General features: G+C 38.4%; 1 protein-coding gene across 33 annotated transcripts in view; it reads left to right on the top strand.

Moving 5' to 3' along the window:
- The window catches only part of TRPM3 (transient receptor potential cation channel subfamily M member 3), a 798,781-nt gene that overhangs the window by 664,291 nt on the left and 114,836 nt on the right, over positions 1–19,654 (top strand). For all 33 annotated transcript variants that reach the window (XM_029202614.1, XM_029202612.1, XM_029202616.1 and 30 more), the window contains one exon: positions 8,340–8,412. In XM_029202614.1, the coding sequence (XP_029058447.1) occupies positions 8,340–8,412 (73 nt within the window). The remainder of the gene's footprint in view (positions 1–8,339; positions 8,413–19,654) is intronic.

Genomic DNA, 19,654 nt, shown 5'->3' with positions numbered 1-19,654 from the left:
GACAAAATTCAATACCCATTTATGATAAAAACCCTCCAGAAAGCATGCATAGAGGGAACTTACTGCAACATAATACAGGCCATATATGACAAACCCACAGCCAACATTGTTCTCAATGGTGAAAAACTGAAACCATTTCCTCTAGTGTCAGGAACAAGACTAGGTTGCCCACTCTCACCACTATTATTCAACGTAGTTTTGGAAGTTTTAGCCATAGCAATCAGAGAAGAAAAAGAAAAGGAATCCAAATCGGAAAAGAAGAAGTAAAACTGTCACTGTTTGCAGATGACATGATACTATACATAGAGAATCCTAAAGATGCTACCAGAAAACTACTAGAGCTAATCAATGAATTTGGTAAAGCAGCAGGGTACAAAAGTAATGCACAGAAATCTGTTGTATTCCTATACACTAATGATGAAAAATCTGAAAGTGAAATTAAGGAAACACTCCCATTTACCATTGCAACAAAAAGAAAAAAATACCTAGGAATAAACCTACCTAAGGAGACAAAAAACCTGTATGCAGAAAACGATAAGACACTGATGAAAGAAATTAAAGGTGATACAGACAGTCGGAGAGATATACCGTGTTCTTGGATTGGAAGAATCAACATTGTGAAAATGACTGTACTACCCAAAGCAATCTACAGATTCGATGCAATCCCTATGAAACTACCAATGGCATTTTTCACAGAGCTAGAACAAAAAATTTCACAATTTGTATGTAAACACAAAAGACCCTGAATAGCCAAAGCAATCTTGAGAAAGAAAAACGGAGTTGGAGGAATCAGGCTCCCTGACTTCAGACTATACTACAAAGCTACAGTAATCAAGACAGTATGGTACTGGCACAAAAACCGAAATACAGAACAATGGAACAGTATAGAAAGCCCAGAGATAAACCCACGCACATATGGTCACCTTATTTTTGATAAAGGAGAGAAAAATATACAGCCTCTTCAATAAGTGGTGCTGGGAAAACTGCACAGCTACATGTAAAAGAATGAACTCCCTAACTCGCTAACACCATACACAAAAATAAACTCAAAATGGATGAAAGACCTAAATGTAAGGCCAGACACTATCAAACTCTTAGAGGAAAACATAGGCAGAACACTCTATGATATACATCACAGAAAGATCCTTTTTGACCCACCTCCTAGAGAAATGGAAATAAAAATAAACAATTGCAACCTAATGAAAGTGAAAAGCTTTTGCACAGCAGAAGAAACCATAAACAAGACGAAAAGACAACCCTCAGAATGGGAGAAAATATTTGCAAATTAAGCAACTGACAAAGGATTAATCTCCAAAATTTACAAGTAGCTCATGCAGCTCAATATCAATAAAACAAACAACCCAGTCCAAAAATGGTCAGAACACCAAAATAGTCATTTCTCCAAAGAAGATACACAGATTGCTAACAAACACATGAAAAGCTGCTCAACATCACTTATTATTAGAGAAATGCAAATCAAAAGTACAGTGAGGTATCACCTCACACCAGTCAAAATGGCCATCATCAAAAAAATCTACAAACAATAAATGCTGGAGAGGGTGTGGAGAAAGGAGAACCCTCTTGCACTGTTGGTGGGAATGTAAATTGATACAGCCACTATGGAGAACAGTATGGAGGTTCCTTGAAAAACTTAAAATAGAACTACCATATAACCCAGCAATCCCACTACTGGGCATATACCCTGAGTAAACCATAATTCAAAAAGAGTCATGTACCACAATGTTCATTGCAGCTTTATTTACAATAGCCAGGACATGGAAGCAACCTAAGTGTCCATCAACAGATGAATGGATAAAGAAGATGTGGCACATATGTACAATGGAATATTACTCAGCCATAAAAAGAAACGAGATTGAGTTATTTGTAGTGAGGTGGATAGACCTAGAGTGTGTCATACAGAGTGAAGTAAGTCAGAAAGGGAAAAACAAATCCCGTATGCTAACACATATATATGGAATGTAAAAAAAAAAAAAGGTTACTAAGAACCTAGGGGCAGAGTGTTGGGATAGGGAGGGTGGGAGGGAGACAAAAGAGGGAGGCGATATGGGGTATATGTATATGTATAGCTGGTTCCGTTTTTTATAAAGCAGAAACTAACACACCATTTTAAAGCAATTATACTGCAATAAATTTGTTTAAAAAAAACTGGTGAAATCCAAATAAACTCTATAGTCTAATTAAAAATAAAAGAAGGTGGTATAGAAACTAGAGTTTCCAATTATAGGAAAAAATATATACTTTGAAGTTAAAAGTTATTTCACTTACCATACAGGATCAAAGTAAAAGTAGAAAACAGGAGAGGCCTGGGAGCAGAATCAGAGTAATGAATTAAAGAGCTTCTCTCAGATTAACTGGGCCAAGAAATTCTATATCTACAAACTTTATCCTACAGGTATACTCAGCCATGTGTGCACAAGGGTATCCCCTGCAGTGGTGTTAATAATGACAGCAGATTGGAAACAACCCACATGTTCATTAATAGAAGTACAGGTATGTAGTGAAACATTAGGCACTAAGCAGATAAGGGTGCACATCTCTTCATGGTTGAATAGAATGGTCTCCAGGATAGATTGTCAAGTGTAAAAGAGCAAAGTATAAACTACTATGTAAAGCTTGCCACCACTTGTTTGAAAGGGAGGCATATGCATTTCTGTCCATATATGTGTAGAGCATCTCTACAGCTAATAATACTGGTTGCCTTTGTCAAGGGGTACTGGAAAACTGAAGACAGAAGTGATATACTTAATTTTCACCATATATCTTTTTATACTCTTGGGATTTTTTTTTGCCATGTGTATGTATTATCTATGCAGATATATGATTTTTTTAATTTATTTAATTTTTTTATTTTTGGCTACATTGAGTGTTCGTAGCTGCACACAGGCTTTCTCTAGCAGGGGCTACTCTTCACTGTGGTGCATGGGCTTCTCATTTCAGTGGCTTCTCTTGTTGGTGGAGCATGGGCTCTAGGCACATGGGCTTCAGTAGTTGTGGCATGTAGGCTCTGTAGTTGTGGCTCACAGGCTCTAGAGCACAGGCTCAGTAGTTGTGGTGCACGGGCTTAGTTGCTCTGCAGCACATAGGATCTTCCCAGACCAGAGATTGAACCCATGTCCCCTGCATTGACAGGCGGATGCTTAAACTGTACCACCAGGGAAGCCCAATATATGATATTTTTAAAGGAAAAGAAAGGGGTAGAAGGGAAATAATAAAATCTAGAAAACAGAAAACATAAAGATGGAAGAAATAAGACAGAAAAATCAATAATCATATTAAACGTAGCTGAATTCTTTTCTGCCTTTCAGAGAGAGATTTTATTTGAATTTTAGAAAAAACATCTAGCTTTGCTGTTTATAAGATACACACCTAAAACCAAGTGATCACAGAAAATTGACAAATAACCAGATGGAATAATATACCAGACAAATCCTAATCCTCCATAAGTGTATGTGTGACAATTACAATATTAATATAAAACAAAATATAATACAAAGCAACAGCATTAAATAGGAAGAGGAGTTATTATATGCTGATTAAAAGTTCAGTCTACCAAGAACAGATTGTCACAAACCTTTTATACATTTATAAGAAGCTTCAAAACATACAAAGCAAAGAGTGTTTGCTTTCAAGGAATAATTGTGACATGTATAATCAAAATAGGAGATTTTAACATGCCTCTCAGACATAAGAAGTAAATATGTAGAGTATTTGAATCAAAAATTAGTATGTAATCTATATATAATATTGAACTCTGTACCCAACAAATAGAGAATAAACACTTTTTTCAAAAAAAATAATACATATACAAAATGTTACATATATATGTACATATACACTCTAATATTAAAAACAATTTTAAGAGAAAATAAATTACATATATTTAAAAGTGAATGAAAATTACATAATGCATATGAAAACATGTGAGATACATAATCTTAAATGTATTTGTTAGAAATAAGAAAGAATGAAAATAAATTGACCAAGAAGTCAACTTCTAGGAAAAGAGCAGTTAAGGAAGCAAAAGTAGAAGAAATGAATGAGCAGGGAATAGTAACTTCAAATTTAAATAATAATATTGGTCAATAAAATGAAAACCCTTTTGACCCACCTCCTAGAGTAGGGAAATAAAAACAAAAATAAACAAATGGGACTTAATGAAACTTAAAAGCTTTTGCACAGCAAAGGAAACTATAAACAAGACGAGGGGCTTCCCTGGTGGCGTAGTGGTTAAGAATCTGCCTGCCAATGCAGGGGACATGGGTTCGAGCCCTGGTCCAGGAGAATCCCAAATGCCGTGGAGCAACTAATCCCATGTGCCACAACTACCGAGCCTGTGTTCTAGAGCCCGCAAGCCACAACTACTGAAGCCTGTGTGCCACAACTACTGAGCCCAAGTGCTTAGAGCCCATGCTTTGCAACAAGAGAAGCCACCACAATGAGAAGTCCGTGCACTGCAGCACAGGGAACTCCCCCTTGCTGCAACTAGAGAAAGCCCGCTCACAGCAATGAAGACCCAAGGCAGCCAAAGATAATAAAATAAATTTTTAAAAAAAGAAGAAGAAGAAAACAAGACAAAAAGACAACCCTCAGAATGGGAGAAAATATTTGCAATGGACAAAGAATTAATCTCCAAAATATATAAACAGCTCATACAGCTCAATATTAAAAAAACAACCCAATCAAAAAATGGGCAGAAGACCTAAATAGACATTTCTCCAAAGAAGACATACAGATGGCCAAGAGGCACTTGAAAAGCTGCTCAACATCACTAATTATTAGAGAAATGCAAATCAAAACTACAATGAGGTATCACCTCACACTGGTTAGAATGGGCATCATCAGAAAATCTACAAAAAACAGATGCTGGAGAGAGTGGAGGAAAGGGAACCCTCTTGCACTGTTGGTGGGAATGTAAATTGATTCAGCCACTATGGAGAACAGTATGGAGGTTCCTTAAAAAAACTAAAAATAGAATTACCATATGACCCAGCAATTCCACTACTGGGCATATACCCAGAGAAAACTATAATCGAAAAAGACACATGCACCCCAGTGTTCATTGCAGCACTATTTAAAATAGCCAGGTCATAGAAGCAACCTAAATGCCCCTCGACAGATGAATGAATAAACAAGTTGTGGTACATATATACAATGGAATGTTACTCATCTATAAAAAGGAATGAAATTGGGTCATTTGTAGAAACGTGGATGGACCTGGAGACTGTCATACAGAGTGAAGTTAAGTCAGAAAGAGAAAAACAGATATTGTACATTACCGCATATATGTGGAATCTAGAAAAATGGAACAGATGAACCGATTTGCAAGGCAGAAATAGAGACACAGATGTAGAGAGCAAACGTACGGACACCAAGGGGGGAAAGTGGGGGGGAGGGGGGGAATGAACTGGGAGATTGGGATTGACATGTATACACTAATATGTATAAAATAGATAACTAATAAAGTGCTGTATAAAAAATAAAATACAAATCAAAAAAGAACAGTAGATAAAGTATGTTATGATCATAAAAAAATAAATAAAATGAAAACCTGATTCTTTGATATGACAATGATTTTGATGAAGTGAAAAAGAGGAATCAAAAAAGCTGCCATATAATGCTATACATAAAAGAGATTTTTTAAGTAATAAGAGAATTCTGTGTACAACTGTATACCAATAAATTTGAAAATCTAGATGAAATGTTTGATTACATAGGAGAATATATGAAATTGAGTCCAGGAGAAGCAGAAAATCTAGTAACTGTTAGTAACTGTTGAAAAATTTATAAAGATGATCAGTGATCTATCCTTAAAAATGCTTCATCCTACTAAACCTGCCGGAAGGAGAATTCCTTTGTTATGCTAACCGTTCTAGGGCATAAGTAAATTTTAAAAGATTACCAATTCATACTGAAAAGTTAGTGCAACTCTAATACCAAAACTAGGCAAGAATGGTGACATGTACCAACCTCACTTACATAGTTGAAAAGATGCTAAATAAAATATTAGCAAATAATATTTTGCTAATTGCTGTTAAAGAATAATACATAAAAACCAAGGAATTTTATATCAATCTATCATACTCCAAAACTACTATTTCAATTCACATCCCCACCAAGAATAAGAACACCTTGGTTTTCTGAATCTTTGCCAACACCAGGGGTGGTAGGAGAAGACGACTCTGGTTTTCTTGTTTGACTTCTCTTTTTTTTCTGAGAAAGACATATAAATTGAATAATTGATATTTTTTAAATTTTAATTTCAAATTAAAAAGTTTAGAGTAGGGCTTCCCTGGTGGCGCAGTGGTTGAGAGTCCGCCTGCCGATGCAGGGGACATGGGTTCGTGCCCCAGTCCGGGAAGATCCCACGTGCCGCAGAGCAGCTGGGCCCATGAGCCATGGCCGCTGAGCCTGCACGTCCGGAGCCTGTGCTCTGCAACGCGAGAGGCCAGAACAGTGAGAGGCCCGCGTACCGCAAAAAAAAAAAAAAAGTTTACAGTAATGGAGACATAATATCTCAGGTCAACTCAAGGGAAAATTATGAAATAAATTTCATCTTTGCATCCTCCAGCCTCCCTTTGGTGCTTCCTCTCCCTCTTTCTAGGATCCTTAGGTACTTCAGTCTAAGCACACCATGGGGATGGGGTGCCACAGACAGGTGGACAGCCATCCCCTCCACACCAGTTTTCCAGAAAATCTGTGAAGCCCCAGAGTACAATGCTATTTCAGGCTCCTGGACAAACAACAGCACACATATCTGCATCTCCACCACCCCCACCCTGAAATCCTTTAGCAGCTCCACACTATAAACCTTCCTTTCCCCTCCTCAAAGCTGTTCCTAAGAAAACCTGATACTCTTATATTTCAGGGTAAATTTATCTATTTGCTACCTTGGAAGAATTTGCATCTGAAATGGGATCTCTAATTAGGCAGTGAAATTTAGGCATCTGCAGAACAAGTAGGTCAGACGTTTAAGGAATTCCGTTTGATGCCTAATTTCTGAATTCTTCTAAAACAATGAGAGATGTTATCCTGGTAGTCCACAGCTTGCTACCAGCTCAGCACACAGTAATACCTTTCAAACCCTAGCCAGCCCTGGCTTAAAGAGTTGAAGATTTAGCCAAAATTCCACTTCTGCTCCTTGGTTCTTTCTCCAGTGGACCTGAAGTTTTCTTCCCACTTAAGGCACTTCTGAGTTCAGAACAGAGAAGAACTGCCTCTCATCTCTGTTCTTGGTTCCAGTCACAGCTGTTCTTCTAACTTGATGCTGATACTCTGTCTCTGGATAGTGGACTAGAGGATTTCTAAGGCAACTGACAGTTTAACCGGGATTCTAGGTACCTGTTCTCTTCATCATGGTGGCAAAACTTAGAATTATACATTAGCAAATCCTACGAAGTTTACTCCCTATGTGGTTAGAAACAGGGAAGCCCTATTATTTTCCCAGTTTACAGATAAAGAAACGAAGTCTAAAGCAGTTGAGCACAGTAGTAATTCAACCAATGTATATATTCAAATAACCTTTTGGCTTCCTTAAGTAGCTTCCATCTGACTTGGAAAAAAAATCTTCATTATTGTTAAGCATGATGTGGGGACTTCATATTAATCCAACTTGTATTAACCCTTCACTGGTACATCTGTACTCTCCTCCCCATCATTCATCCCCAGAGAATACTTTTCTTACCAGAATTAAGAGGAAAAAATGTTATTTTATTGTGTGCTTTTTCATTCTTACAACCTGGATACTAAGTCATTCTCAAGAAAGTTTAAGGTTATTGAGAGGATTGAAGGATCTAGAGGCATCACAATATTGAAACCCTTGAATAACTATTGCTGAGGAGAGAGTGTAGTGATGGCTGTATTGCACACGTGCATATACACAGAAACACACAGGGGCACACACACATGCATACATAGTGGGGCCACTTACTGAAGGGCATACTAACTAGCTATTTTTAAACACTTAATTTCTCAACTCATAGTTTAAATTATAGCTTACACATTTTTTTCAAATCTGGAAAGTTTTAATTTTAAAACTGAAATGGTAGAAGGGGACATTTTCTTTGGTCTCTGGTTTCAGAGATTGTAACCTTAATCAATGAATTATCTAAGTTGGTTTCTGTTTGGAGGCTACTGAGGCATCTCCCTCTTAATGAGTTGCAGACCCCTCTAATTGAATTCTTGGTATGCATGCTTTTCCTGTGGTTAAGAATCTACCTCATAGATATTAAGGTAGTCTGTGTTCAAATATGGTCTCATTGATTTAATTTCTCTTGAGAGAAAAAATGCATTGCTAATGGTCACCTTGTCTCAAATTTCAGATTACAGTATTTCGGATGGGATCAGAAGGACACCAGGACATTGATTTAGCCATCCTGACAGCTTTGCTTAAAGGTAAAGAGTTTCTACGTCCAGAGAGTGCAAAAATAATTTAAATGGATTAACACAGTAACCTTATGTCTCCTAAGAGTGGATATAATTCCAAATGATACCATGACACATCCAATTATTGATAACATAAGGGCTTCTGTTATAAGACATTCTTAATGCTATTAAATTCCCCTATAATAGACCTGTTACAGTGTGACTCAATTTCATAAAATTTAAGTGTACTACAGTTCATCCGTGTCCATTCAATCATAAAAATATATGAATTAAAAGGCTAACGTAGGGCTTCCCTGGTGGCACAGTGGTTGAGAGTCTGCCTGCCGATACAGGGGACACGGGTTCGTGCCCCGGTCCGGGAAGATCCCACATGCCGCGGAGCGGCTGGGCCCGTGAGCCATGGCCGCTGAGCCTGCACGTCCGGAGCCTGTGCTCCGCAACGGGAGAGGCCACAGTGGTGAGAGGCCCGCGTACCGCAAAAAAAAAAAAAAACACTGGGGAATCTAAGTAAGACATGTAATGAATACAGAACTAACAGAAAACAATTTGTAGGAAATCAAATGTCCTGTGGACTTATACAATCATTTCAGAGATAATTACCATTTTATTTTATACAGTTCACTTCTTCAGACATAATTAATGCTATCAGTAATTAATAAACTAATTAATTACTTACCTATTCTTAAGCAGAGAAAGAACTCTTTTTAAGGTATGTATTTGTTAATTTGTTCAGACTATAAAGAAGAAAGTTTAAAATAAAAATTCAAATGCCAAAAGAAATAGTCAATATGTTCTAACTTTAGAAAAAATTTCTAGTAAGAATGCTATTGATTAGATTAGATCATACAAAACAATGAAAATCACTGTTTTCAACGTCATTTTGCTTTAAAACTGTATTTTTAAAAAAAAACTCTAAATTTGAAATAAAAGTGGGTAAAATCTAATGTTTTTAAACTACTTTTGAATGCATGCCCCTCCAACTCTATTAACTAGAAAATGCAGAATTATTGTCACAAACTAGTACTGATATAAATACACAATTAGCCTTGCTAAATAACTCATTTTTAAATGGCTTAATTAATCCTTGATAAAACAAAAATTTTGACATATATTCTAAAGTAGTTTCTGTCCAATAATTCTCTGCACCAGATACATTTCGTAAGTAACTAACACCCTAGAATGTTTACTGAGAAGCTGTCTTTGCTTAAAATTGGATGATTAATGAATAGGTTTTATGGGAATTTACTGTGGCTCTGCTTTGAAAATTAAAAAATTATTTCTAATTATGTGTTCCATCTTTCCCACCCTTTTTCCTGTGTGTAGGCAGCTTAATACAACACATGCATGATTGCTTTCTTTTTAATATTGTTTTTTTTTAACCCAGAACTGTTTAGATAGCTTTATTAAGGCCAAAAAAGACATTCATGTTGACACTTTCATCATTTATATGCAATGCAAAGTTATTAAATATTATGCAATGGAAATAGATGAAATTTTGTCCCAGATATCTCCAAAGTCAAAATGTGTGGCATATTTATTTTAGGTTTAAAAGGGCATAGGGGGTAAACTGTGGGAGAACAGTGAAATATTTCAGGTAGAGATGAAATTCACCCAGTATTTTTTACAGTGTAGATTCTTAACAAAAGTATTATTAAGCCCTTCTCTGTATGAGACCACTTTTAATCTTCCTTGTGTCCTTTGACTGTAAATCAGGCTCCCCAAAATGCACTTGTTTCCTGATGGTTCATTTTACCTCTTTAGCCAAATCTTTAACTTAGATGTCACGGAGCAGATTGGCCATGAGCATTAGAACCTTAGCATGGGCCCCCCCCAGACCTATGTCTGCTACTGGCCTCTTATTATTACTTCATCCCAAAGCCACCCTGAAGCCACAATACCCTCTTTCACCTTGCTACTCCCTTGCATTTTACAAACTTGGAAATTGAGGCCAAAGAGTCTAAAAGACATTCAAGATCATTAGGCAAATCAGTGGCAGAGCCAAGCCTTAAACTCAGGTCTCCTCACTTCTATTGTTTTGTTTACAAACATGTATGAGTCTTTGGGGCATCCAGGATTTCTTGGCTCTACACTGCCACAGAGATTTCAGGCATTTGCCCCTTTGACTCCAGGGGTATCCGAGTGATAACAGATCAGGACATCTACTTCCTTAAAACTCTCAGAACACTTACCAGGGCCCTCAACTGCCAGATGATCTTAGCTGCACGCACAATATCTTAATGATGAAACTAGAATGCCCACAATTTAACCTAATGTAATGGAAGAAAAAGTATAGTCTGACACTTGTTTTATTTTTAAAGATTAGACCTCTGGTGAAATATTGACTTAACCAGGAATTTTTTTAGTTACATGTGATAGAAACACAGTTCAACCTAGTTCAAACAAAAAGAAATAAAATGGTTCACACAGCCAGGAAGTCTGAGGGTGAAGTGAGTTCAGGCAGAGTAGCATGCAGGACTCAAATGGTGTCATCAGGGTCTATACTCCATTTCTTAGACGTTAGTCTGTACACTTGTTATGCAAAACAGCGATCAGCAGTGCCAAGCTCACATCCAATCCACTGAGCAAACCCCAATTCAAAAGAGCCATCTTTCCTCGTACTTACAATGAGAAGTCCCAGGGAGCATTTGGATTTGCTTGTCTTGGTTCAGTGCCCATCCCTGAATTCATCACCGTGGCAAATAAGATGGGAGAATCCCTGTAAGCATGAAATACAAGATGGGATCAGCTTCATCTGAGTCTCAGAGTTATAGATTCCCAACAACACAAAAAAGAGGTTCTGTAGCCAGAAAGTAGAGGAGGAAAGAGTGCTGAGAAGACCAAAAGCAACTAAAAAATATACACGTCTCTGCAGTTGTATTAAAAGAAGTACTGAGGGTCAAAAGAGTGTCAGATTTACCTCACATGCAAGCACCTCATGCACCTTAGTGGAATAAATTCTTCACTCAGTAGACAAAAATGGAAACTAGGTCAAATGAATACTAATCAGGGTTCAGACATTCTCCCAAGGCATTCTCATGCAGTTCACTTCAGGTAGACCTAAATATGCAATTTATGAATATTATTTACTATATATTGTTATTTATTACTATAATCATTATAACCTTTTCAGTTTTAATTGTCTGTACTTGATTATTTCTGCCAAAAATTTTAAAGGAGATTACATTCTTAACACTTTTTCCCCAAGACCAAAGTCTGTCCCTTAGGAAAAAATGATTCTGGGAAGACCAAATCGTCCCAGGCTTTCCCCACTAGACACCATCCACCCCATCCTCCACTACCACCCCAACCCCTCAGAATAGTACTTACCACAGTGAGACCACCAATAAAGGGCCTTATAATGGTAAGAATTACAGCCATACTCAAAGCATCACTACTCCCTGATTGAACAAATTGCTTTACTTCATTGAGGCTTGGTTTCCCAATCTGTAAAATTGAGATAATTATCATACCTCACTTACAGTCATTGTAACAATTGTAATTAATAATGGAAGTAAAGCACTTAACAGTACCTGGAAAGTTCTGTTTAATAAAAGATGGTCGGACAGATCATGATGATGATGATGCCAAACTAGAAATGAGGACAGGGACCACATCTGTTTTACTCATGACGATATACACATATACACAGTGCCTGGCACACCGTCAGTATTCAGTATGTTATATTTGTTGGATGCGTGAATAAATGATCAACAGGCTTTGGGATAAGTTTATATATATATATATATATATATCTCCTAGTTCTTTGCTGGCTGTAGAATTGACCACATTATTTAGCCTCTGTATGCCTCAGTTCCCTTAACTGTGAAAAGGGAAATTGTACCTTTCTCATGTGGGTTGGTTTAAAAGGGATGCATGAGATGGTTACAGTGGAAGCTCTTTGAGGGCAGGCACTCTGCCTTCTTCATGGTAAATACTGAACACTTAGTGCGTTGATACTCTTCCCCTTCTAAAACAGGCTTTAAAAATTCCTAGGGGATTAGGATGTCCCCCATGTCCAAAATCCAACAGAATCATAAAATGTTAATTTTGAAAGGACACATAAATTTGAAAAAACAACACCCTTGAGCATACATGTAAATAACCAGAACAGACCACAAAAGAAATTTAATCTTGAAAATGGTTGAGCACATGCTAAGCTGCCTTAAAATGAAGTTAATTTTCTGGCAAGTTTATTTTCTTGCATATCCAAGTAGATCTCAGAGCAATAATAGAGACCATGGTAGATAGCAATTTTGGACATTTCTGTTTGTCTCTAATAGGAGAATGCAATAAAAGAACTTAAATCTCTTAATCTTTTTATTTGTGTAACGTTTTACAATTCACAAAGCATTTTCGCATAAGTTTTATCATCTAATCTTTATAACAACTCTGTGGAATGGTTGCCAGTTTATTTATCTCTAAACTGGGCCTTCTGGGGCATGAAAGTGGGAGGTACAGATAATTATGACAGAACAAGCAGAATGAACCAAGAATGTCCAGGTTAAACTGGGAAGAGTGATCATCCTGATTACAACACCCACCTTCCAATTAGGAAGTTTCCGGAAGAAAAGTATTATGTCTTCTTTGCCTTCATATCCCAATACCAGGAAGAATGCTTGACATACACTAAGCATTCAATAAATGTCCACTGATTGAAAGAAGTGAAGTTTAGTCCCAAGCCCATCAGTCACTGGCCAAAGTCATATAAACAACCTAGACATAAACTGGGCCTCCTTACCCCTTGAAAGTTCGTTGAGGTGGACTCCAACCTTTCAACTCAGTGATCCACAGAAATGCAAATTCCACATCCTCCCCAGGATTTCTGCAAATTCCTGAAAAATGTGAGTTCTCTTGGTCACCCCTGCCTTCAGGTTCCTGATTCCACATGTGTTATTTCTGTTTCTCATCACAGAAGGCAAAATGTAAAACTCAGCCTTGCCACAGTTTCAAAACAAAAAGCAAAATTCACTTACACAAAGCTTTTAACAGACATAGTAGACTTTTCTAAAAAAGTAGGTAGGGATGGAAGAGAAGTTCTCAATAATGCACAGCAGGCATCTCCAATGTTGACGTCCTTTGGCTGTTTCACACAGGGACTTTCCATGGATCCTTCACCCTTGACTTCCCCAATGTCACACTGTCTCACAGTCTTCTCCTCCTCTTCTCCCACTGTTCTCTTCTTCATGCTCCCTTCTAAAAGTAAAACAAAGTCCTTCAAACAGAGCATTTCATCCCTGTTCTCTGACATTTTGGCCCTGGCCCTGAAGGGCTCATCTACCCTAAGCAGCTTTGCAGGGTATTTTTACAAACAAAGACAGCCTCCTTCCTAAGCAGAGTTCTGGTGCCAACTCATAGGAGAGAGTGATTTCTTCGGCTCCTTTGATGTAGGTAGTAAGTGAGAGAGTGGGGCTTGGACTTATGTCTCTAATCAGAAAATGAGAGTATGATGTTCTTTGCTCCAGGGCCATAATCACCAGCAGTACAAGTTACAATGTGTAGTAGGCTCAAATGCTTGCAAGAACTGTGAACATCGGCCCCCAGGTCTGCAGCTGTGGCAGGCCATTTGTAGCAGATTTTCAAGATTATGACCGTGTCCGTAATATTGTCTCATTGTAGAACTACAAAGCTGGATAGAACCGTAAAGGTCTAGGATAGGGAGAGGCCTCTGCTGATGTTCAGACAAAGGGGAACTGGGATCCAGGTCTGCAGATGTCCGGGTCTGTTACTCCTTCCCTGCATCATGCAGCCAGTTCTGGAGGCACATGTCGTCATCCTTGGCCTCTTGTTACACAAAAGGTAAACACCTTTCACTCTGCAGCTCCCTCATGCATCAGGATTGGCACGGGAACAAAGCCACGTGCACATTAAGCTAATTGAAAACCCAAAGCTCCTGAGCAGCTCTCAGCTTGTGAAGACATCATCACTGCTGACTGCCCAGCAGTGCTGTAGAATTATACCTTTTCTTCCTTGACTTGCCTGAGAGCAATGAATCAGACATTAGTTAAATCACTTATTGAATATTCTGAATTATATAACCATGCAGATTGGTAAGAGCATGATTCCAAAATGAATAGTTTACATTAATAACAAAAGTAATAGTGATAACAATAGTAAAACATGTAACAATAACAACTAATATGGCCCTTACTATAGTACAAGCATTAACTAATTTAATTCTCACATTACTACAGTGGGGCAGGTACTATCAGTATTAGCCATTTTACACTTGAGGAAACTGAGGCACAAGCAGGCTGCCTTGGCCAAGGTCACACAGCTAGAAATTGATGGAGTCTGGACATGAACTCAAGTTATTTGAGTCCAGAACACTTGCTCTGCATCCTAAGCCTCTATGGCCAGGATCAGATATTAAGGACTACCCCCATTTTTTACATGTTCTGAACAATAAATGGTGGCTAAGCTTTCCTTGATGTATAGAAAAAATACAGATTCCTAGTTAAATATGGTCCACTGAATACGTGGATCTACTATTATTAGTCTCCACTGAATCCCTCTAAAACAAGAGTAAATGGTTATTTATTTATTTATTTATTTTTGCGGTACGCGGGCCTCTCACTGTTGTGGCCCCTCCCGTTGCGGAGCACAGGCTCTGGACGCGCAGGCCCAGCGGCCATGGCTCACGGGCCCAGCCGCTCCGCGGCATGTGGGATCTTCCCGGACCGGGGTGCAAACCCGTGTCCCCTGCATCGGCAGGCAGACTCTCAACCACTGCGCCACCAGGGAAGCCCACTTGCACACTGAAGATTAAATATCCTAGCCTTCCTTCGAGAGAGGTCAGGACCATGTGACTGTGCTTCAACCAAAGGGATATGATCAGAAGTGGTGTAAGCCATTTCTAGACCTGGAAGATGAAAAGCCAATGTAAGAATGGAAAATAACACACCAAAGAAAACTGAATACTAAGCTAATACCAAGCTGACTTACACTTCAAAAGGCCCAGAAAAGTGGGGCACACAGAGCCTTTTTAAAGAAGTAGCCAGAATGCCATATCCACCCCCCTAGACTCCCCTACACTCCAAAACCCTCTCCAATCAAAAAGCAAAGATTTATTCTCTGAAGAGGGTAAAACATATTCTCTGCACCAGGAGACACCAGGCGCAAGGTGAGGGCTAGGCTATAGAACTGACAATGGGGGTGCTAAATAAATTAATAGATATTGGATGCTGAGACCCCAGCCCTTCGCCCTCCACTTGGTTCCCAGCATGCTGGTGGCTGGGGTCTTCATCCTCCAGTGAGGAAACTGGAAGATCCTTTTTTGTAAAACCACTCCTAACACCCATTGGCAACTCTGACATACATATAAGCCCTTGATAATTTAGGGACCTCAGTACTTAATTCTGAGAATTACTGTTCTCAGTAATTACTGAGAATTACTGTTTCACTATACAGTTGGTATTCTGTGTGGTAATTGTTCTCCATCCAGGAGTGTCTACATGGCAATGGCATTATTAACCTGATAAAATTATTAAAATATTATTATTAACCTGTTAAATTTATTGTCAGGAAAATGTAAGACACTCAAAATATTTGCACAGTGCTTTAACACAACAATTTTTTCATCTGTTATTCTATTTAATCCTCAATCCCTTGAGGGAGATATTGTTGACCTTGTTTAACATGAAGAAACTCGGTCTTGGGAGGATAAGTAACATTTCCAAGCCCCCCAGGTAATATCAGGGATAAACAGCCTAATCACTGGGGCACCTACTAGAAGGCATTATCTTAAGTGCTACGAAGTCTTCAAAGTCTTAAAATATGGTAGAGTACACACCCCAATGTAAAATGTAAACAAAATGCTAAAAAAGTGCAAATGAAAGAGACTGCGGGTTCAGGGGAAGTTTTATTATAGAGGCAGCATTTGAAATGCGCCTCTGCAGTTCAGAATACTAAGCCTATTATATTGAATAAACAGCCTAGAGAAATCCAAAATAAATAGTATGCCAATTATTTTTTCAGAGGAATTTAAAATCAAGAAGAAGATAGTTTTTTCAAATTATTTTCAAATTATTTTCCCATTGTGGCTATCACAGAACATTGAGCAGCGTTCCCTGTGCTATACAGTAGGTCCCCGTTGGCTACCTATTTTAAATACAGCAGTGTGTACATGTCAATGCCAGACTACCATCCGTACCCCCCACCCTTCCCCTGTGGCAACAACAAGTTTGCTCTCCAAGTCTGTGAGTCTGTAAGAAGAAGATACTTTTTAAAAAATCTTATTAAGACTGAAAATCAGAGCCTCCAAATAAACAGGATATAAGAATGTCCAAACAGGGTTTCTTTTGCCTGTACAGGTGTGCAACATCTTATCCAATCAGTACCTTCCTTACAATGTATTTGTAAATTGTATCTTTTGAACTGTATCATACTTTAGACACACTTGTACATTCCTAATTAAGGAAAGAATAAGCCCTTTTGCAAAAGAGAATCCTTTTACAAAAATATCATCTAAGTCACTGTTCTATAAGTATTCATCCAAAAGTGGGGTCAGGCTGCTTGTCCCTCTGAAGCCGATAAAGAGGCAAGGCTGGTGGAAAGGAAAGTTTGCTTTATTTCAGAGGCCAGCAACTGTGGGGGAGGGTGGAGTCCTGCCCAAAGGCTGACTCCCTGCAACTGACAATCAGGGGGCAAGAGCTTTTATGGGCGGAGGGAGGGGGCCACATGCAGAAACAGCACAGTCAGTTCTGCCAGTCCTCTTGAAGTTGGTCATGCTGTGGTCTGATCAGTGTCATCTTGATGTTTTCAGTAAAGTTAGTCTTCAGTTCCCGGTCAGTTTGTTTCCATTTCTTTGAGCCCAGTTCTCAGAATTGTGGCAGCTTATGTCATGGCTACAGTCCAGTCATCATGTAGTTCACTTCTTCTACCTGGTGGGGGTTTCAGTATCTACAAAACAGCTCACAGGATATGGCTCAGAATAGTATTTATAGCCCTTGAGGAGGAACTAAAATAAAGGTCCTTGACTTTGCTTAATGACTAAACTTTTTTTTTTTAATTTATTTATTTACTTTTGGCTACTTTGGGTCTTTGTTGCTGTGCGTGGGCTTTCTCTAGTTGCGGCGAGCGGTGTCTACTCTTTGTGGCGGTGTGCAGGCTTCTCATTGCGGTGGCTTCTCTGTTGCGGAACATGGGCTCTAGGCGCGTGGGCTTCAGTAGTTGTGGCATGCGGGCTCAGTATTTGTGGCTCACAGGCTCTAGAGTGCAGGCTTAGTAGTTGTGGCACATGGGCTTAGTTGCTCCGCGGCATGTGGGATCTTCCCAGACCAGGGCTCGAACCCGTGTCCCCTGCATTGGCAGGCGGATTCTTAACCACTGCGCCACCAGGGAAGTCCCTTAATGACTAAACTTATATTATTTTGTCCTGTTTGACTGTTTTCCTTTGCTTCTGCATTTTCTCACTTCTCTGATTAAATTTATTCTTTGACTAAAGTTTTTCTACAGACGAAAGGCAGGCAGTGGACATGGTAGGGAAAGGACCATAGGGTCCTGCTCTGTTTCAGCATGAGACTTTCAAATGGAGAACTCCTATTTATGACTATCAGGAAGGGGTGGCAGTAGAGGTGGGATAATTGAAATGAATGGAGCTGGTAGGGTAGAGTGGAGCTGGTAGGGTAGAGTGGATGGAGCCCAATTGTGGACCAATCCTTTCTGTTCCAAAGGAAATGAAGAACACTGAATTCATTTTGGGTCACTTCAAAAACTGGCATGACTCTTAGGTAGTCTTCTAAGGACTCTATCCAAAATAAGAGACTCAATAATAGAATCCAAAGGAGGACTCAGGAGATTACATATATATTTATTTTATTTATATTTATTTTATATATATATATATATATATATATATATTTTTTTTTTTTTTTTCCCCTTTGAGAGTAGAAACTTTGGTTCAACCTTGTTGTCCCCAGGGCCTAAAAGAAAGGCTGATGGATAATTGGAATTCAATAAAAATCTGTTGAGTAAATGAAAACAGCTGGGGATCCAGCTCTCTTCTCTAAAGTCAGCCCTTAAAGGCAGTGAAATGAAGACATCAAGAATTTCAGCAAGGAGTGGGAGGTGGGGGTAGGTGAAATGGGTGAATGTGGTCAAAAGGTACAAACTTCCAGTTATAAGTAAGTTCTTGGGAGGTAATGTATAGCATGGTGACTTTAGTTAACAATGCTGTATTTTATATCTGAAAGTTGCTAATAGAATAGATCTTAAAAGTTCTCATCACAAGAAAAAAATTTGTAACTATGTGAGGTGATAGATGTTAACAAAATTTATATTGTACACCTAAAACTAGTACAACATTTTATGTCAGTTATATCTCAGTAAAACTGGGGGAAGATGTTTTTAATAAATAAATAAAACCTCAAGCCCAAATGGCTTGACTAATAATAATAATAATAATTAAAGAAGCTGATATGTGAATTTTAAGTAACATTTTACTGTCAATTTTGGACCTAATCATAGGGCATTAGAGAATATTCTGGCTTACTTCATTAATGCAATGTGGGTTATTTTGTGATAAAGGAAGCAAAAACCTGTTTGCCTACTTCCCTTTTTGTTGTAGGTATGATGTTCTAAATTTCTATGAATCAGAAAAAAGAAAAGTTCAGCTCTTAAAACCAGATTGCCTGAGTTTGAATCTCATCTCTGAACCTCTTAGCCATCTCACTTTGGACAAGTTTCTGTGCCTCAGTTTCCTCATCTGTAAAATGAGGATAATGGCACCTCACAGCTTGTTGTGAGAATTCAATACATTAACACTTAGAAACAGTGCCTGGCACAAGCTAAGCATGAAAGAAATATTAGTTATTATTATCTTTCTTACTTACTAAAGATAAACCAAGAAAGAAAACTCCATCTCCCCACAAAGGGCTCTTTCACTCAGCTGTCTGGGTTTTCTCTTACAAGCCAAATCCGAATTTCTTCAGCTAAAGTTAATCCAATTTTTCCTGATTCCTTTTAACTTTCTCCTGGGAGTCTACCTGAAGTTTTTTTACCAAGAGGAGATAGTTATCATTCAAGGCAAGAAAATAGAGCAAAGAATAATTATCCACAGACCTCACATACTTTATATGTGTGTGTTTCAAGCCTTTAATTTGTTTTTTCTCAACATAGCAGCTGCATTCCTAAGAGAGGCTCACAAGGCTAGGTCATGTCTCTACTCTGAGAGATAACTGAAGGTGTATCCTAGCAACCAAGTCACATGGCAGGGCCTTTCAACTACTTTCCTTCCACCTTTGTGGTTTTCATG

This window comes from Monodon monoceros, unplaced genomic scaffold (genome assembly GCF_005190385.1).
Source record: "Monodon monoceros isolate NGI ecotype Baffin Bay Population unplaced genomic scaffold, NGI_Narwhal_1 Super_Scaffold_5, whole genome shotgun sequence".
Classification (NCBI taxonomy): domain Eukaryota; kingdom Metazoa; phylum Chordata; class Mammalia; order Artiodactyla; family Monodontidae; genus Monodon; species Monodon monoceros.
This window is presented reverse-complemented; position numbering and strand designations above follow the sequence as displayed.